This window comes from Homalodisca vitripennis, chromosome 2 (assembly GCF_021130785.1).
Source record: "Homalodisca vitripennis isolate AUS2020 chromosome 2, UT_GWSS_2.1, whole genome shotgun sequence".
Lineage (NCBI taxonomy): Eukaryota > Metazoa > Arthropoda > Insecta > Hemiptera > Cicadellidae > Homalodisca > Homalodisca vitripennis.
Genome location: NC_060208.1, coordinates 190531857 through 190550446, shown reverse-complemented (window position 1 = coordinate 190550446; position 18590 = coordinate 190531857). Strand labels below are relative to the sequence as shown.

Genomic DNA, 18590 nt, shown 5'->3' with positions numbered 1-18590 from the left:
ACAACAACTACAACAATAAAGGTAAATAATTGTACACTGATATTTCATTATCGTAAACTATGATTGATTAATTGTTAGATTGACACAAAAGTTGAGAAACTGAGTTTATAGGTTATGTCATACTATTGACAAATGTTGATAGTGTTAAGTAAATTATTAGTTTAAATCACTCTGCAATCAATCGTAATTCAGTCGATTGAGAAGAAACAGCGCGTATTGCTAGTCAAACATTTAAAATAACAAATTATAACCTCTAACCTGTCATAACAGTGCGACCAAACAAACGAACTAAACCGACCAATCACCACGCGCGAAGTTAGAATTTAACTGTGTTTAGCAAGAATTTCAAATTCCAATTTTAGTAAATGTGTTATTCAACTTTACCATTACAATAACAAATTTTAATTAATTTCAAATTATGTACAATGTTTTAGTAAACAAAATATATTTCTATAGTTAAAATTTGTGCAATTCTTATTTTCATTCAATTCCTTGTTCCTATTGTGCAATTTAATAATATTCATATCAATAAATATTCTACCGAGAAAAAGACGTTGTCACGTAAAATCTTCGCCCGTAAAACCGACTTTACAGGCAACCATAATTTTGATTGGAAGTTTAGTTTAGCCTGTAGTAGCGTATGAAGTGATGAGTGAACGTTTCTGCTGGAACTGTAGTTGGCGCATTGGCTCACTGATACCGTATTAATTAAAATGGTTTTTATGTTAATGTGACTATGTGATACAGAATTGTATAGCTAACAACAATGTTTAAGCTAAGTATACTATTCATGTTATTCTGCTGCAAATATTCAATAAATTACTCGAACAACGCCCTGATTACAAAATAGAAGTTTTTTCTAATGTCTTTGGTTATATGATTTACGGATCTTTTCATCTAAGTAGGTTTGCCTATTAACACAGATTATAGCTAACATAAAGGAATTTGCTGTTATTGCACATTATTACTATTTGTGGAAGCAGTTGTTAATACGAAAGTATTTTGTATTGCACTTATCAACAGTGAAATAGTAGAAATAGTAGTAGTAGTGGAATAGTAGACATTTCAAAAATTGAATTTTCAAAGAAACAACTCCTCTCCAGCAATTTTTATCTCTATGACAGCAACTTCATGAACACAAGACGCTGTTCTCCCTTTACATTACCGAACTTTATCTAAAATCACACATGAACTAAAAATGTTAGTTTAATCGGCCTTTGAAATCAAATATATACAGCCTTTTAAAATACATATAATTATACAGTTTTAAAGTTGTTTGCAAACTATCAGTTGGATTACTTTACTTTCCTATCCACCCAATGTTACATTTTTATTTTTTTCATACTTTCCAATATTGAAAACATACATGCAGCTAAATGCTATCGTGCAAATTAACTAGTTTTACTAGTTATCAGAATTATCTTTACAGATAAAAATTAATATTTTAAATCCCCTTATAAAATATAAATTAATCATAACTAAACACTGAAATGAAAATAGGAAATAGAGAGAGAGATATCATGGTTTTAGGTAATTGAAAATGTTTAAAATATATTTTCTAATTAGTAAGTACAATACATATTTCTTTTAAATACATCTTATTCTATAAATAGAATACACAGTTGTTACAAGAGTTTAATCTCTTTGTCATAGTATTTGTATGAAATATCAGATATTTGTTTAACTTTTATTACTGAGAAATATTCTAACCCTCGAAATGCAGTGTTTTATTTTTGCAACATTAACGATGGAAAATATCCGAAATCGGTAGTACCTTATAACATTGGTGTTAAAGCACTTTGGTCGCTCTATTGGAACAGCAATGCATTAGTCTTTATTAAATAACTGGAAAATATTTAAACTGAGGGGTGTTAATTCAGCTCTTTGACCACGTTCATGCATTGAATAAGTACCCCCTTGAAATTGGGGGGGGAGTGCTAATTCAGCACATTGACCGTGTTCAATTCAATTAATTATTTTGTCCTTAATCGCTGTTATATTTATTGATTCATATCTATTTCTGCTTGCTTGCACTGTTCATTAGTACCAAATTGTTCATTTGTTATTTATTTATATTTCATTGTTCATAAATTATTTATCATTGTTATCTATTATAATGGTTAAAAGTTGTTTTTTTTCTCTCTTTCGTTTGTTGATATTCTAGGTTTTGTTTCTTTATTCATAGTTGATCATTGTTAGCTCTTTCATATTTTATCGCCTTGTTGTCTGTTAGTCATCATGTTATTTTTCATAGTTTATTATTGTTACCTCTTATTGTTTGCTAATTCATTTGGTCTTTTGCATTTTACATGTATTAATTCATCTTAGTTAGGTTGTTTTGTATCTATTATCATACTACTCTGTTAATATTACTGTATTGTGTTGCAGCTTATCTATATTAGCCTTTGTAACTTTTTACTATATTTGGTCAAAATGGGTTGTCGTAAATAAATAAATAAGCAACCTTCAGGCCTAACAACGGAGCCCAGGGATATGCTTATTCCAGGGACTGCAAAGACAGCGTCCCAGACTGTGTCAGTAGGTCAGGAAAATGGCCGGTCATTAAACGTTAATTAATTCTAAAAGTGAGAGGTTCAAAAATAGCCAGAAGCACTTTTGTGATTATAAGCACCTTTACTTGTAACACGGTTCATTTCTAAAACACATTTCTGCAATACATGTCACAGGGCTCCAAGGAGACCCGCAGACTAGGAACATCCTGGTTGTGCAGCAGCTGATTAGATCGAAGATGAAACGCTTTCACGGGCTGTCCTCACCAAAAACAAGAAGTTAGTGATTAATTCATCAAGTGTTAGGTTGTGGTTTCCTTTTCAGAACTTCTTCGAATTGATGAATTAATAATCTCTTATGCTGCTTGACAGGTGTTTTGCACTGCAGCAATATACGAGGCACGTCCAGAAAGTAAGTGTACTGGTACTCTCACAGCTGTATGGAATACTTTTTCGACATGTTGGCAACACTGCCGCGTAGCCTGAATCCTCCCCTTCAAAACGAGACCAATCCGATGGTAGTGTGTTGAAAACGCTTGACGCAGTAGCATATCTCGCGAAAAATGTCGATCGTATCTCCCGCCAAGTGCGAAATTCGCGCCGTCAATCGCTACCTCGTTGTGAAGGGAAAAGCTCCGGTTGAAATTTGAGGTGAAAACTGTTTGGATTGTCTCTTAGTTTCAGGCGTGTAGTGGGCAACTTAAGTTTCGTCTCCAGTAACAAAAGAGTAGAGAAACTGATCGTCTTCGAGTTCGTAGCTTTCCGTAAACTCTTTGGAGCTCTGCACTCGATTCAATTTGTGCTGTTGTCATCTGTTTTGGGACCCACCTCGCAGACAATTTTCGATATCCGAGAGTTTCTGTGATGATCGTGTATCAGGATCTGGAGATTTGCGGGAACATCGCAGAAAGTTCACCTAACGTCAATCTGCGATCTCACGTACCGCATTCTCGATTTTTTCCACAGTTCGTCAGTCACAATTGAAGGTCTTCCGCTCCCCTGATCGTCATGCACGGAAGTACGGCCAGTTTTTAAACTCGTGACACCACTTGTACGATTCATAGCTCCATTACCGTAAACAGTTTTCACCTCATAAATTTCAATCTGAGCTTTTAACTTCACAACGAGGTAGCGAATGACGGCGCGAATTTCGCACTTGGCGGGAGATACGATCGGCATTTTTCGCGAGAGATGCTACTGCGTCAAGAGTTTTCAACATACTAACCTCGGATTGGTCTCATTTTGAAGGGGAGGATTCAGGTTACGCGGCAGTGTTGCCAACATGTCGAAAAAGTATTCCCCACAGCTGAGAGAGTACCAATACACTTACTTTCTGGACGTGCCTCGTATTCAGCACTAGCATTATGTTTAGCCTCCATTTCAGCTGTTTTATAACTCTTCCCAGCTGTAACATACCGAGTTCTTCCTTGTGTAACATCTTGAAGCCCACACATATAAATTGTAGTTAAGTGAAACTTCTCCTTTCAGTTTTAAAACCTCAGTTGGCAGTCCCATGGCCGTATGTTTTAGGCCTGGGATTTACAGTTTTAAAAAGGGAAAACATAAATACCCTCAAAAAATGTTTTAAAAACTTGTCTAAGTTTGTCGGGCACAAGATCTCATATATAATCAAGGGTTAATCAGTACTCAGTAGTGATGAAAATCAAATTTTATCTGTATAAAGTATGTTACACACAGAATAATACGGATATATTCGCATATACAATCCTTAACCCTGGGTGGTGCACTCGATTTTGGCTTTAGTACATTTTTCAAATATAATAGTTACAATCCTTCAAGATACCCTCCTGAAGACAGAAAAAGAACAAAGATTTTTTTGTCAATTCATGCGAAATTATAAGCATTACTCCCTCTAGGAGAATGATATCTAAAATTTGGAGTTTTTACATTGTAAAAGCCGTATTCATATGGTATCTGTGTTAATTCTTAAAAAGAAATCACGCATTGAGATAACAGCACTTGTGAAATTACTTTTCTTCCAACTAAGCCAAAGGGGAAATTTTACCTCTTTACACAGTTTCAAAAATTGTATTATGGCTGTCGTGCAATTCCCAATAAATTGGATTCGTCTGGTAAAATAATTCATAGCTACTAATCAATCATCTTGAAATGTACAAAGATTAAAATAAGCGTTTTAAATAGGTTGTTAAAATTGATTATTGACTATAGTTGAAGGAAGATTTGAAAGGGTAACAGGATTTAACTTATTTCTCTATACACTAATTTAAACTTAAGTTTTATACATTGCATGTTCATAAAATTGCATTAGGTCGTGGTTTCGTACAATGTAGATAGTAACCATTTTGAAACTTTCTTTTGGTTGAGACTTTTATTGGTACAGAACTTATCCAAATAATATAATAGGATTGTAACCTCATATTGTCTTAGTACAAATTTTACTTTGAATTGGCTAGGAATTATGACATTTCACCACTTTTTCCGCAATATTACTGTATATTATCCAAAACTGCACCGTTTTAATTATATTATTTACCAATACAGACACAATTTTTTAATACACAAATTGTGTAACACGTAATAATTGATACGTTTTATTAGACTTACACTATTCGACATCTATAAAGTTGACGGCCATTCACAGTTTTGGAAAACAATGGTTATATCTAAGTTTTTATTCATATTTTATTTCTAACGTTCTAAAAACCAATTTTAGCAACATTTGCTATTTCACATTGTTTTGCCAAACTTGAATTTTATGTTTACTAATGTTAAATTTGTACGTTCAACCTCATAAAATTAATGTGTATATTTATTGGCACATAAAAAACTTAAAATTTTATAAAGCCAGTAATACCAATTACTTGATGTATTGAGTATAAAAATATTTGCTATGAATTTCTAAAAGAATGCATGCAAAACATGAAAGTACCCTGCTACTTTAGAAACTGCCAGATCTAGGATTCAGGAGGATTGAGAGATAGAGTAGATGGTACAGATAACTAATTTCAGGTACTTGGCGTGGAAGTAGAATGAGCCAGCGGGCTGTTTATCATAGATAACAGGAAACGATATTGCTTATGCGATCTTATACAAGAAGTCATTAAATGATTTATTTCTATATAAGCAATAAATAGTTCGATGATGGGACATCTTCCGTCCCTTTTTGGGATTTGTTTGAGTGTTACTGAAGCCTATAACTCAGGTTGATGTAATATCTTGAAAATTAATTAAGCAATAAACTTAAATTCTGTATATTTTGCTTACTTATTACAAAAGGTTCTGGCAAAATACCTCTTCCATCTGTCTATGTCTGGGTGTTTGTTTTCTGCACAATATCTCAAGAATAAATTGATATATGAATTTATAATGTGTTCCTAGTAACCACACTTATTTATTTTAGAATATTCTCGTTTGGGTTCGTTCGACAGTCACGATGTCGGATTCTAGTCGAGGTTAATTTAGGTAGTTGCAATAACGCTCTCTTTGGTTGACCGAATAAAACAATATACTTTATTTAATGGACAATTTTAAATTACGTTATAATTCAATATAAACTTAGTAATTTAGAATGGGAGAGAGATACCATGCAAGCCTAACACGTTCAAAAACCCGGCACAACTGCAGCGAACATTGGACTTCATCTCCATCCGTTGAGTCACTCCCCCCCCCCAAAGTGACATCATTCCAAACACTAGCTCAGCAGTTCTAATCAAATTCCTGAATGTTTACTGCGACTTCACTGTGCATCAGTTCTGCACGTGGTATGTTTTCAGGCTTACTGATGACAGAACTGGACTTATTTATAATTCATATACTTAACTAAATCATAAATCTTATCCTTCTGCATTACTTAACCTAATGCAACTGACTGAATTATAGTTTTGATGCATTATTACAATTAAACTATTAAAAAAATGTTGTGTTAAATGAAAATCAAATATATTACTGATAATTTGATATTTTAAATTGGCTGATCAATTATAATTTCTACAATTTGCATTGTTTAAGAATGTCCTGCAAAAGTAAGTAAGGAGTTTAGAAGTTAGATGAACGAAAATGACACAACAGAAATACAAAGAAATATTCATGTTTTATATTATTATTTTCAAAATAAAGTAAATATTTATATGAAAAGATGGTTGATTATTAAAAATTTGCATTTTTATGTGTAATAAAATTATTAGAGAGGAACAAGCTTCTAAAATCTATAATTTGAAGACAATTTTAGAAAATGTTATTTCTAAAATATTAAATACTTTTGAAAATAATAAGTTTGTTGAAATGTCAAACTATAACAATAAAGAACAATAAAAACAAAAATTTAGGAGCAAACAAAAAAATGTGATAAATTAAACAGTAAAATTAATAATAATCATTGTTGTCAACAATAGATTCAAAGAAATACTCGTTTACAATTAAAATCTAGTTGCAGACAGTAAAGTACGATTCACAACTAGATGGATGTTGTAACAACAGAAAATGAAATACTGAATAATAATATTGAAATAAGTAAAGTAAAGGTTCACTAGCCTGTGATTTGAACTACCAGCATGTTTTACAAAATTGTATGACAAACACAACTTTCAATGGCTGCTTATATTACAATATCATTGATAAAAGTAGAAGAAAAGTATATATAATTGATAAACAGTCACTGTAAAATATAAAAAATACAAGAGCTGAGATATGGTCTCTAGTTAAATATCTGTTTATGACAAACAAAGGGTAACAAAAAGACAAACCATGAAGTTCCAAGTTTTATTACAAATTTGCATTTACTCAGATGTAAATGAAACATTGTGCATAAATTATGTGGACAAAAGATCAATGCCATGTTTCGTATGGAAGAATGTAATAAAAAACCTGCAAATTTATTGTTATAAATTTGGTTAACAAGTTGTGAATACATTTTACTCCAATGTTGCTAACTGTTTAATTACAGAAAATTTATCATGCAAAAGTGTAACAATGTTAAGTTGAATACACATAACATACATGTTAGATAATATCTAACTGAAAATTGCCACATACATGTTAACTCAGAATACAAAAAATGCACTGACAATCATTATAAAGAAAGAAAAAATAGGATTAAAAAACTAAAATATATGTCAATCAGCTTAAATAAACCAAGCACTTTAGTTTTGCCTTGACTATAAAATTACTTGTTTTATTCTATAGCGAAACAGGACACATCTAAATCATAATTAAAAACAAAGTTAAAAAATAAACAAATGAATTACTAACCAACAAATATAACAGAGTGTGATTTCATAATTAACCTTAGTAATATGGCAATAGTATCTCAGATAATGATAGAAATCAAATGCTTTATTGTAGTTTAATGCTACCCAAGACATCATTAACAATTTAAGCTAAAAACTTATATTTATCTCTAAAATAATAGATTGATAATGGTATCAATAATATCAGGAGATTCGAAGCTATACAATTTAATATACATTTTACATCTCTGGTACTTATCGATTCAGGAAATGCCAAACGTGTTATCCGATGTTGACGAAGATGATGTAAAGTTCAAATACGTCAATTTTAACCAATCATAACAATGTGTCGGAAAAAGGCTTGACAGGTAATCAGAAATTTAAAAACAAAATTTTCTCTATTAAAATTTCCAATTCATTTAACGATCCTGTTGAGTCGAAAAGTTTATGTAAATCCTTACAATCTTTAATGTTTAACAGTACCCGGATACTGTTAATAAAAATGTGTTTTACTCAGTTATTTGCAGCCAGAAATAAATGACAAACACACAATATTAACATGAAAGAGAGAGATTCATCAGTAGAACCCACGTGAAATACTTTTGCGCTATGGGTTTCCAGTACTGCACAGCGAAAAGTGAAGTTACCTCAATCTCTGTATGGCAAAGTAGAACTCTACTGTTAGTCTTGCCCTTATCGGCATGATTCTGGAGCCTCACCGTACAATACTGTGGTTGTACATTATTTTATGTAGCCTATCTTTTATGTGCGGCTCTATTTCAACAAAGCTTATATTAAATTCTTCAAAATAACTTGTGCTAACATTATACAATGTATACTAATTTCTAATACATTTTTACATTACAAAACATACATTTTTAAAGCTTTTATTAAAAAAATTATAGTTTATGCTTTGGGGTGTAATGTAACTATTGCCTAATAGAATCTTTTGTTTATAGTACAATTCTGATTTTTTTGTGTATTTTATTACCACTTTAGTAAATAAAAAATTATACTAATCCAACCTTTGAAGTTTCTCACTTTTGCGTATTTTTTAACTTAAAATAGCCAAAAATACGTTTTTCAATCTATTGAAATATATCATACATGACCTCATTCCTACAGCAATAAAATGTTCACCTATTTAAATTTTGTTATTACTCTTCTTAGCTATCCTTTTGGAAGGTTCATATTTAGGAATTTCCATAGAAAATGACTTTTGATACAAAACAATATACAGAAATAAAATATGATCTTATCTGTAATTAATATCTAAACTAACTAGAAAAAACCATCTCTAAAAAACAACAAAATGTCAAAATAGTATAATTTTAGGTATTTTTAACGAACCATTCAGGGGTTAAGTGAAAAAAAATTATTGATGAGCCAATTCCACAAAAATTCTATTCCAATTCATGTGTTATACATTAAAAAAGTGTATCACAATTTTTAATACGAATGAGCTGATGCCAAATTTTGATAAAAATACAAAAATTTGATCTCAATTTTGAATGTGATACAAATTACTGTTTAAATAACAACTAAGAAATTAACACACTAAATTATTTTGTTTACAACAATAAACACATTTTAGTGGTCGGTAATTTGCACCTACCCATCAGCTGATACCCCAGCGACTTAACTTAAATGGCCAACTTCAATCAATCAATCAATAGTAATGACATTGTGAAATTGTCTCTTTCAAAGCGCATTTTAAGCACTTCTGATGTTCTGTTGATTTTATTATTTTATTTTAAAAAACTTAGAAAGTATTGTATCGGCATCAAGGATTCTTGGGGTTAGAGCAATGATATCCAGAATCCTTGATATCACTATGAAACGAGGTATCGGGTATCGGAATCAACCCATCCCTAAACAGAATAGTTAAGTTATATGTGATATGAATAGTGTAATACTTATAGTTGTGTCAAAAGTTATAATTAGCTTACCTTTAGATTAACAAATACTTTCGATCAATGCCTCATTTAATTTCAACCTTGAATAACTCTTGTTATACACTCTTATTATCCAAATGTTTACGAGAAAATATGTAATTAAATATTAGATACAATACTATTAAATAAATAAATAAAAAATTGTTAACGTCCTGGAGATCATAACTGTTTTGGTTTTCTAATCCTTATAATCAATTAACCCTAGAGCTCATGAATCAAATGTTTGTCACACAAAAAATATGTATAGTTATTAAAAGTTTAGGAATTTGTAACTTTTCTTGAACATATTCTCTAAAAGCACTATATTACCAATTTACTGTTAATATTTAGATTATCTTTATCTTTCTTTCAATGAAAAAAATTGTATGGACAGCTGACATCTTGTGAATAATAACATGGCAATGTATTGTTTCTTAATGTTTATAATAATTAGGAATCTGCTGGTTCTTGTGGAATCATGCATTTTATAGTGTTTTAGTGTTGTTATTACTGTGTTTTAGCTAGGTTTGGTGGGTATTTTGTCATTTGTTATGGATGAACACAAAGGCTGGAAACCAGTGACTCAGAGTAAAGCACAACATGTTGTATATAGATTTCAAATTAGATTTTACATTGTTATACTTACATAAATATTTATATGGCAGTTAAATTATGTTACTCATAAAATATTATATTTCTTAGGAGGCCTACATAGGTAATAGATATGTAAATGTACAATTTTTGTATACAAGGCCATATAGGAAATTATTTTGGAGATAATGTTATTACTACATATTTGTGGAATTAGCACAAAACCTAGAATAAGTTTTACATTTCCAGCTTTGGTGTCGAACATAATACTGTTAAAACAGTTTCACAACATAATAATTACAAAATTTTGTATTTTTACTGTTTCTACAAAAATTACTTTGATAGGAAAGATTTAATTATTAAACGTTCTCCAAATCCACTGCAATAAAATTTATATACACACCATGCACATTATTAATTAATTTTGTACTAATTATGATTATAATTGCTTATGTGTCTGTTAAAATGATGCTGTCAGTACAGAGTGACATCATTGTCAGTCCTAGGGTTAAAAATACAGAACAGTCTTTTAAAACAGCCTACACTTATTATTTGAAATAAAAAAATAAGGATGGATCATTGATCAACAAAGTAAGGCAAGAAGACCCCTGCTATGAATAAAATGTTTATTAAAAATATACATAACTAGATATCGTTCGTTCATCTGCCATGCATAGAATAGTAAAAATATACGCTATAATTTATGTACACATTTTGGTAAGTTGGGTTCTACTCATATTGAACTGAATAAAATTAACAATGTACCTCAACAAACGCAGAGTTTATGTTCAAAAACTATACATTTCAAGCAGGAAATAACCAAGTCATCATGTTATTGAACAATCATATGTGGTACAACATTTGTGACATATATAAATCTAAAATATACAGTACAAAACTCCATCTTTGTTACACACGTACAAAACCTGTTATTTACAGCAATTAGAGTGCCTAATATACAACAATTTCCTTAGCATATAATACACACTAAAAAGCCTGGTCAGTAAGCATTATGTTAAAAAAATACCACATCAACAAAGTAGTAGCTTAGATCTAATTGCTTTGATCAAGACTAGTAAAAGTAAATGTTTCTTCTTATACTATTTTTACAGCCTCAATTTTTATGTAGTAAAACAGGACAAGGCAATCCCAGACATTTTCATGAATAAACAGATGATATTGTGATAAAAAAATTATTTGCTACATTACTAATTATTTTGAAGTGAGAAGATATACATAAAATGTTCTAATCCCAACAAATTTGAGGTTTCCATTGTTTTTCAGCGATATTGTAAAATCGTATTGACTATTTAGAGCAAAGTCGTTATATTTGCTGCAACTTCTGTCTAGGTGAAATGAAGTTGGTAAGGTGTTATAACAAAGAAACAACACGCTTAAACTAATTCGACCATTTTGACAATATTATAAAGAAAATCGTATACCAAAAATAAAACATAATCATTATAACTTCCAGAACAATTAGGTAGAGAAAGATCAGTGTCATGGATATCAGAGGAGAGAGCAAGTAGTACTGGTAGCTGCTTCAGTTAGAATACAAAGGTATGAATATGTAGGGGAGGAAAGAAGATTTTGTGGATCTGAAATAATATTGGGCTACACTATATTTTTTAAACACTTTTTTATGTTAAAGGACTCTCATATACATTGAATAATTTGGTTATGAAAGTAACTTCCACAGCATTGCCTCAATGCATCATTTAATTTCATGTTAATGTGTTTATAAGTGTCTAATAGATTGTATGAGCTGTGAAAGAGAAGCTGAAGAAGAAAAAACTTTATAGATATGTTGAATACCATGAACCTATATAAAACTCTAAGCCTGTAGATGATTTATACAATTTCCATACATTTTTAATGTGATAAGTATGTTTATAATTTTATTTTTACTATAACACTGCTACTGTTAATATTTGTGTGAATAGGGAATATTTGATTGATTTATTGAGAATACTTGTGATATTCAACCACTGCCACCACAATCCTATGACCTTGTAAATATATAACTTTATCCCTACTTCCCATTGTTCTTTCCAGTAAAAAATGTCACTAATTCAGAAGCCATTAAAAATTACTTTAGTTTTGTAACAAATTTATATAAATTCTGAAGAAAATGTATCAAATGTTTGTTTCCAATCTTACATAACTAAAACTTGCACTACGTTTTATAGTCTTTGCATGATATAAACAAAAGATAATATATGTAATATAAAGTCTGGAATTTCCCTTATCAAGTGAAAAAAGATTGTTGGTAAGATCAAGAAGAGCAGTTTTGTGTTATCCAAATTCAAATCAGATCTGTTTCATCCAGATGCATGGAATGGTTACATTGAATTAAACATTGAATATTTTAAATAATTGGTCTAAAATGTTCAGTCAGCTTATCTTAAATTTGACCACATAAGACTGAATCTGTAGAATGTATAAAAATACATTAAGTTGATAATTGCTGTATGTAAATGTAACCCATTCTACCCATTCATCTAAGAATAATGGCAAGTGAATTGCAGTACGAATTCAAAAAACAAACCCAATAGACTTAAAATTACTTTACACAAAATGTATAATGTTCAATAATCATATTTTATGATATGGAGGATAGCTGAATCCGATATTGTCATAATATCATATGTCTATAATTTTTTGCTGCATCTTCATATTAATAGTGTTTCCTTTTTAACCTTGGGCTCAGAGATTACATTACAGAGAGCTTTTGTATTAAGGAATCTAATGTGCCTTTGGATTTATGCAAAGTAAAGCCTACATTTTAAGTTTAATTTTTTTAACACTTCAGTACCATTTTACCATAACATCTATAAAAATAAACTATTTAAAATTTTAAGTTTGTATATTTACATTCACAATTATTTAAAGTGTCAAACTACAATAATAATTATGTAAATGAAGGATAGTTCATTGTATATTATTCATATTACTGTGCATTTGGTGACAGAAATGTTGATTCTGAAAATAATCTGGTCTTGTCCCGCCCTACAAACAAAATTCAAAATTTAAATTAGAAAACTAATAGGAATCATTAATTTATTTAAGATAAGTTACATGAATGCATTTCAACTTCTAATGAGTTAAGATTCATTTAATTTGTTATACAATATTGAGATCATGCACTTCCATTTTCTTCTACACTAAGTAAAACCGTTCTAAAACTATGTTATGCAAGTTTATTAGATCTAGCTTTATACATACTCACCTTAATTTCTGTATTTTATGACTTTACCTAGTACATTTATAAATAACGAATATAATTAAATATTGGAACAATATGCATTAGTGGTATATTTAAAAGTATTTGTACCTGAAGGTTTTGCACTTTTCATTAACAACTTTTCAGACTACTTCAACATTTCAATATTAATACTTATTGCTTAATGTATGCTGACAACACAATACACCTTAACCACAACATCACAGTGAATGGCATCTTCACATATGCAACAAATAGCTGATGGAAGAAATCAATTGCAGTCTTGACATCTGTGCAGATATACTGTACTTGAAGTTTATGTAATAAAGAATTTGGCTATTTATCTATTAAGCACATTTAAGACAAATAATACTGATCAATATTAATATTAGTTCTAGGAATACATAATTTTACCTTTAAGTTTGGACTGAGCCATCTTATTGGATCACATAATATACTCATGCAATTTTTCCACATTTGATTATTAATTTAAATCAATTTGAACATTAATTAATTGAATGAAAAAATCTGTCATCAACCTCTTCATTACCTTATTTTTTATATAATTAAACTTATTAAATAATTGCTTAGACCATTAATTGCCTAGAATATTTAAACCACTCTAAATAGATTGGTGTACAATTTTCACCTGTCTATCCATTTATGCTGATATAAAAATAAAATTTTGTTATTCATAATTACTCTATTTTCAAGATAAATTGTTGGTTTTACATTCTGATCCATTTTTGCTATACAATACATTTATTAGAAGAATGGTACTTTTAAAAATAGTGACATTCAGTAGAAACCAGACAAAAATTAATGACAAATATTATGTCCCCTTCAAGTTTGATTTAAAACATAGAACCATCAAACTTATCACTCATATTTTATTTGTACAAATCATTTCCCAAAAAGAATTAAAACATAGTAAAATTAATATTCTGTGATATCTGTTGGGTGTTTTGTCATAGATAGTCACTTCTTAATTTATACTTTTGATTTATGTCCCGTATTATGTTTGCTTGTGTCTTTGAGTTATGTCACTTTCATGTTGTACCACACTACAACACTGGTTAATGTGAACTATCTCCGGATATTGTCACTGTATCATATCTGACACAACTTCTTAGTGTTGACGTAGTATTCTTTAGTATTAAATGAGTTGTATTAATGGATTCAATTAGGCTTTATTAAAATCTAGCAGAGTAGACAGCAAAATCTTTTTTAACAAGTTTTTGTCTCTTTTGCTTTAGTGTTCAGAATGGATAGGAAATCCCCATAATCCTATGATCTCTACTTTTATCAAATCAATATTTTATCAACTTTAAATATTCCTCAATTCCCTTAAAATAAATGAAATAATAAGTTGTTTTAGTTGTATTGTTTACCTGTTGCAATTTGACCTTGGCTTATTTAATATAAAGTGACCATGGTAAAATTACTACAGTAAATTGTAAATAGTAAAATTCAGAAAAACACTAAATCAAAAGTCCATATGAAGTAGAGCTCAAGCAGAGAAGAACTCGAAACCAAAACATGAAAAACTCTATTATTTTACCTGTTTTGCTGCTACATATTTCATAAATATTAAGTTTGTTTATACATACATAACCTTCAAATCTTTTAAAACAATATACCGTTTAAGGCCAATGAAATCGCAGATACTAAATACAAAAACACTCTTATCGATATTGATTGTAATTTATATTCACTTAAAACTTCATTAAAGTTGAAATGCATTCAAGGTCGCCAACAAAACAATACATAATATGGCAGTCTTATGAATAATAAAAACTAACTTAATATTGCAAGGCAAAACTTAACGAGAACATCCAAACAATGACGAAAATCACACAAAGCTGTGGTGGGTTATGGTTCCCCCAGCTTGGGTTTGGCAGGGGCGGAGACGCTGGTGAGAGCTGCTCCTGCCGCCTCACCCCCCGCCTCCAGCTGCTTGAGTAAGCGGAACAGAGCTGCTGCTTCTCGAATCCGACTGAATTCTATACAGAACGCCTGCACTTCGATGAACAGCTCCTGGACATCAACACTTCAGGTTAATAATGTAAGATTTAAAACAACAGCAGTTTGTACTTGATTTTTTATAAACAATAAATAACAATAATACATTTATTAGTCAAAAGTGAATGAACATTGTTAGAAATAAATTTAAAAATGTGTATTCCAAAGTTTAATAAAAAATAAAATAAGCAACAGAATTCTAACACATTAACACAATTAATTATACTTAAAACTTAAGAAATTAGAAAAATTGTTATCACGGACAAGAACAGAAACCACACAAAGAATATACAAAAAGGTTAAACTACTATAAAAACAGTCATATACTACACATTAATAAAATTAAAAATACAACTTAGTTAGAAAGACATATTAAGAATTTCATAGTACTTATCTTAAATAAATACACATTTACTTTGGTAAAAATTAAATTTAAAAAATTAAAAGTTTGACAAATTAACTTTAATCCTTAGGAGCAATACATTTTGTTTTTATTCCCCCCTAATGTAAAATTATACAGCCCTAATTGAATTAAGATTTTTTATTATAGGAAGTAAAAAAAATAAAACAGAATTCTATTGAATAGATCTTAAATATGACATGTCACAAGATAGGGATTGAAATTTGAAAATTTAAACTGTCCTCCTTCAAACCCCCTTGAAAAAGGGGGGGATACCTTTACCCTCCAAAAAGTCCAAAAGAGTATTTTAACAGGTAAGGTGAAGATTTAACATCGTTGGTATCTCAATCCGTTTGGAATATATCCAGGCATATCAGGACTTAATTTACACCCTGTATATATCTGTAGAATAGAACTTCCTGAATACAGTGATATACACATAATCCAGATAATAGTAACTTAATAAAAAGCCAATAAATAGTACTTGTATCAAAAACCCTAAGGAGCATCTGAGATGCGCTTCACGCATCTATGGTATGTATGGTAGGGTTAACATAAAAGAATAAAGAAAGGAAACACATTACTCAGCTGTTCATCACAATGATATATAAATCATATAGTTTTTCACCCACTTGAGTACTGAAATAGGCGACGACATACAATGCAAATCGATGGATGATCCACTGATCGCTGCTTCGAGGAAAGTCCTTTCTAAAGTATTGCAGTGAATATAAAATTGTATGCGAAACAAGTCAAGATGGGGATGAATTGATAACTTTACAAGTGAAGTATTTTTAAAGCTAATAACAATGGTGAATGTGTAATTACAATTATTTTTTAAAACAATATTTGATAAGGCTTCTATATTAATTTAAATAAATTTTAACCCTTTGAATGGAAGGTGGTTTCCGTATCTTTTCAGCAAAAAGATTCATTATTTAAATATCTTTTAGCTCTTAAATGAAGTCTATGTTTACTATTTACACATTTCCCATGGGAGCCTAGTAACAAAATAGATACAGAGCCCTGCAGTTAGCTTGTCACAAATCCTAATGAATATCTACTGCAGCCCTTAAATGCACAAAAATAAACTACAATTGTGTCTATTTTGTTGCAAATGTTTTTGGGCTTGATCTTGAAATGGTATACATTATTACAAAAATATGATACAAATTTAAGAGGCCAACCAGGTTGTCCTTATAATTCTTATAAATTACTAGCTGTTTCCCGCGGCTTCGCACGCTTTTCGTAAGTTTTGCCCGCGTATGAGCACTTCCTGTTGAAGTAAATTATATTTCCAACGCCGATGTAGATTTTACCTTGATGTCACGATCAAGAAAATCTGTCAAAAATGTATTGTATATGCATATGTACTTTATTACAAAGTGGTCTACTACTCAAGTTTTAAGTTCAACCAAAAATTTAGTTTAAAGACAATTATACATCATAACTTAGTGCCTTCAAACAGTGTTTCACTGTTTAATATACGTATCTATCTCGTAATTGCAGTTTATAATGTGCAGGCGCTTCGAAAACTTTTCTTTTAAAGTGCCGCCTGGTGGTGAGTTACATCAATGGGCATCGTAATATAAACCTTCTCCGTGGAAAACTACATATACATACAAATTTTCATAATGATCGGTCACATAGTTTACGATTCCATAAAGGACAAACACACAAACATTCATTTATATATATATACTAGCTGTTTCCCGCGGCTTTGCACGCTTTTCGTAAGCTTTGCCCGTGTATGTGAACTTCTGGTTTAATTGAATTATATTTACAACGCCGATGTAGAGTTTGCCTTGTTGCCACGATCAAGAAAATCTGTTTATGTTTATAGCCATTGTGCACGTACATGTACTTTATTATAAAGTGGTCTAACACTCAAAACTTTAAGTTCAATCAGAAATGTATCATAAAGACAAATATACATAATAACTTAGCGCCTTCAAATTGTTTGGCTATGTAATATACGTAAACATAATTTTTAAAATTGTTAATTGCTACTGTGGGCTTGAGGGCTTGCTATTTGCTTATTAACTGTCTCGTAATTGCAGTTTATAGTGTGAAGGCGCTTTGAAACCTTTTATCTTTTGCAGCGCCGCTTGGTGGTGAGTTACATCAATGGGCATAGCTTATAAACCTTCTCCGTGGAAAAATACGTATACATACAAATTTTCATAATGGTCTGTCTAATATTTTGCGATTCCATAAAGGACAAACACACAAACATTCATTTTTATATACATAGATATATATATATTTATATATATATTATATATATATACTCTTCGAAGTACTTTAAAGTGTACACAAAAACAGAAACAAAAATTCAGTGCTCATGTTTAATTTTCGAGTTGACACAACCCTTCTTCATAACACACTGAATTAAAACATATAAACAGAACTCAAACCAAAAACAAAAGACATAACCAAAATAAAATTTTAACAAATAAATACCATAAACAACAAGATCCCAATCAGCTGTGTGTAGAATATTTGTAAATGTTTACATAGAACTAAAAATTTTTTGTTATAAAAAGGAAAAGAGAATCATCTTAGGTTCAACCCATCTGGTTGCCTTGATTTTAAAATTAATTGATGTGCGATTTCAACATTTCTTAAATTAATCAGATTGGTATTTTGATTGGGGTTTGGCTCTAAATGGTAAATTCCTTTTAGGCTGAAGCAATTTTCTAA

At 30.3% G+C, this 18590-nt stretch overlaps 1 protein-coding gene across 2 annotated transcripts in view; it reads right to left on the bottom strand.

Annotated features, from left to right (window-relative positions):
• Positions 1-7236: 7236 nt before the first annotated feature.
• The window catches only part of LOC124355226 (CCR4-NOT transcription complex subunit 11), a 28356-nt gene continuing 17002 nt past the window's right edge, over positions 7237-18590 (bottom strand). Inside the window, exons 10-11 of one of the 2 annotated variants that reach the window (XM_046806267.1) lie at positions 15293-15502; positions 7237-13251 (exon numbers count right to left, since the gene is read on the bottom strand). In XM_046806267.1, coding sequence (XP_046662223.1) covers positions 15338-15502 — 165 coding nt within the window. In that variant the 3' untranslated portion in view covers positions 7237-13251; positions 15293-15337. Of the gene's footprint in view, positions 15503-18590 lie in introns of both variants that reach the window. The other variant, XM_046806266.1, reaches the window with a different exon arrangement.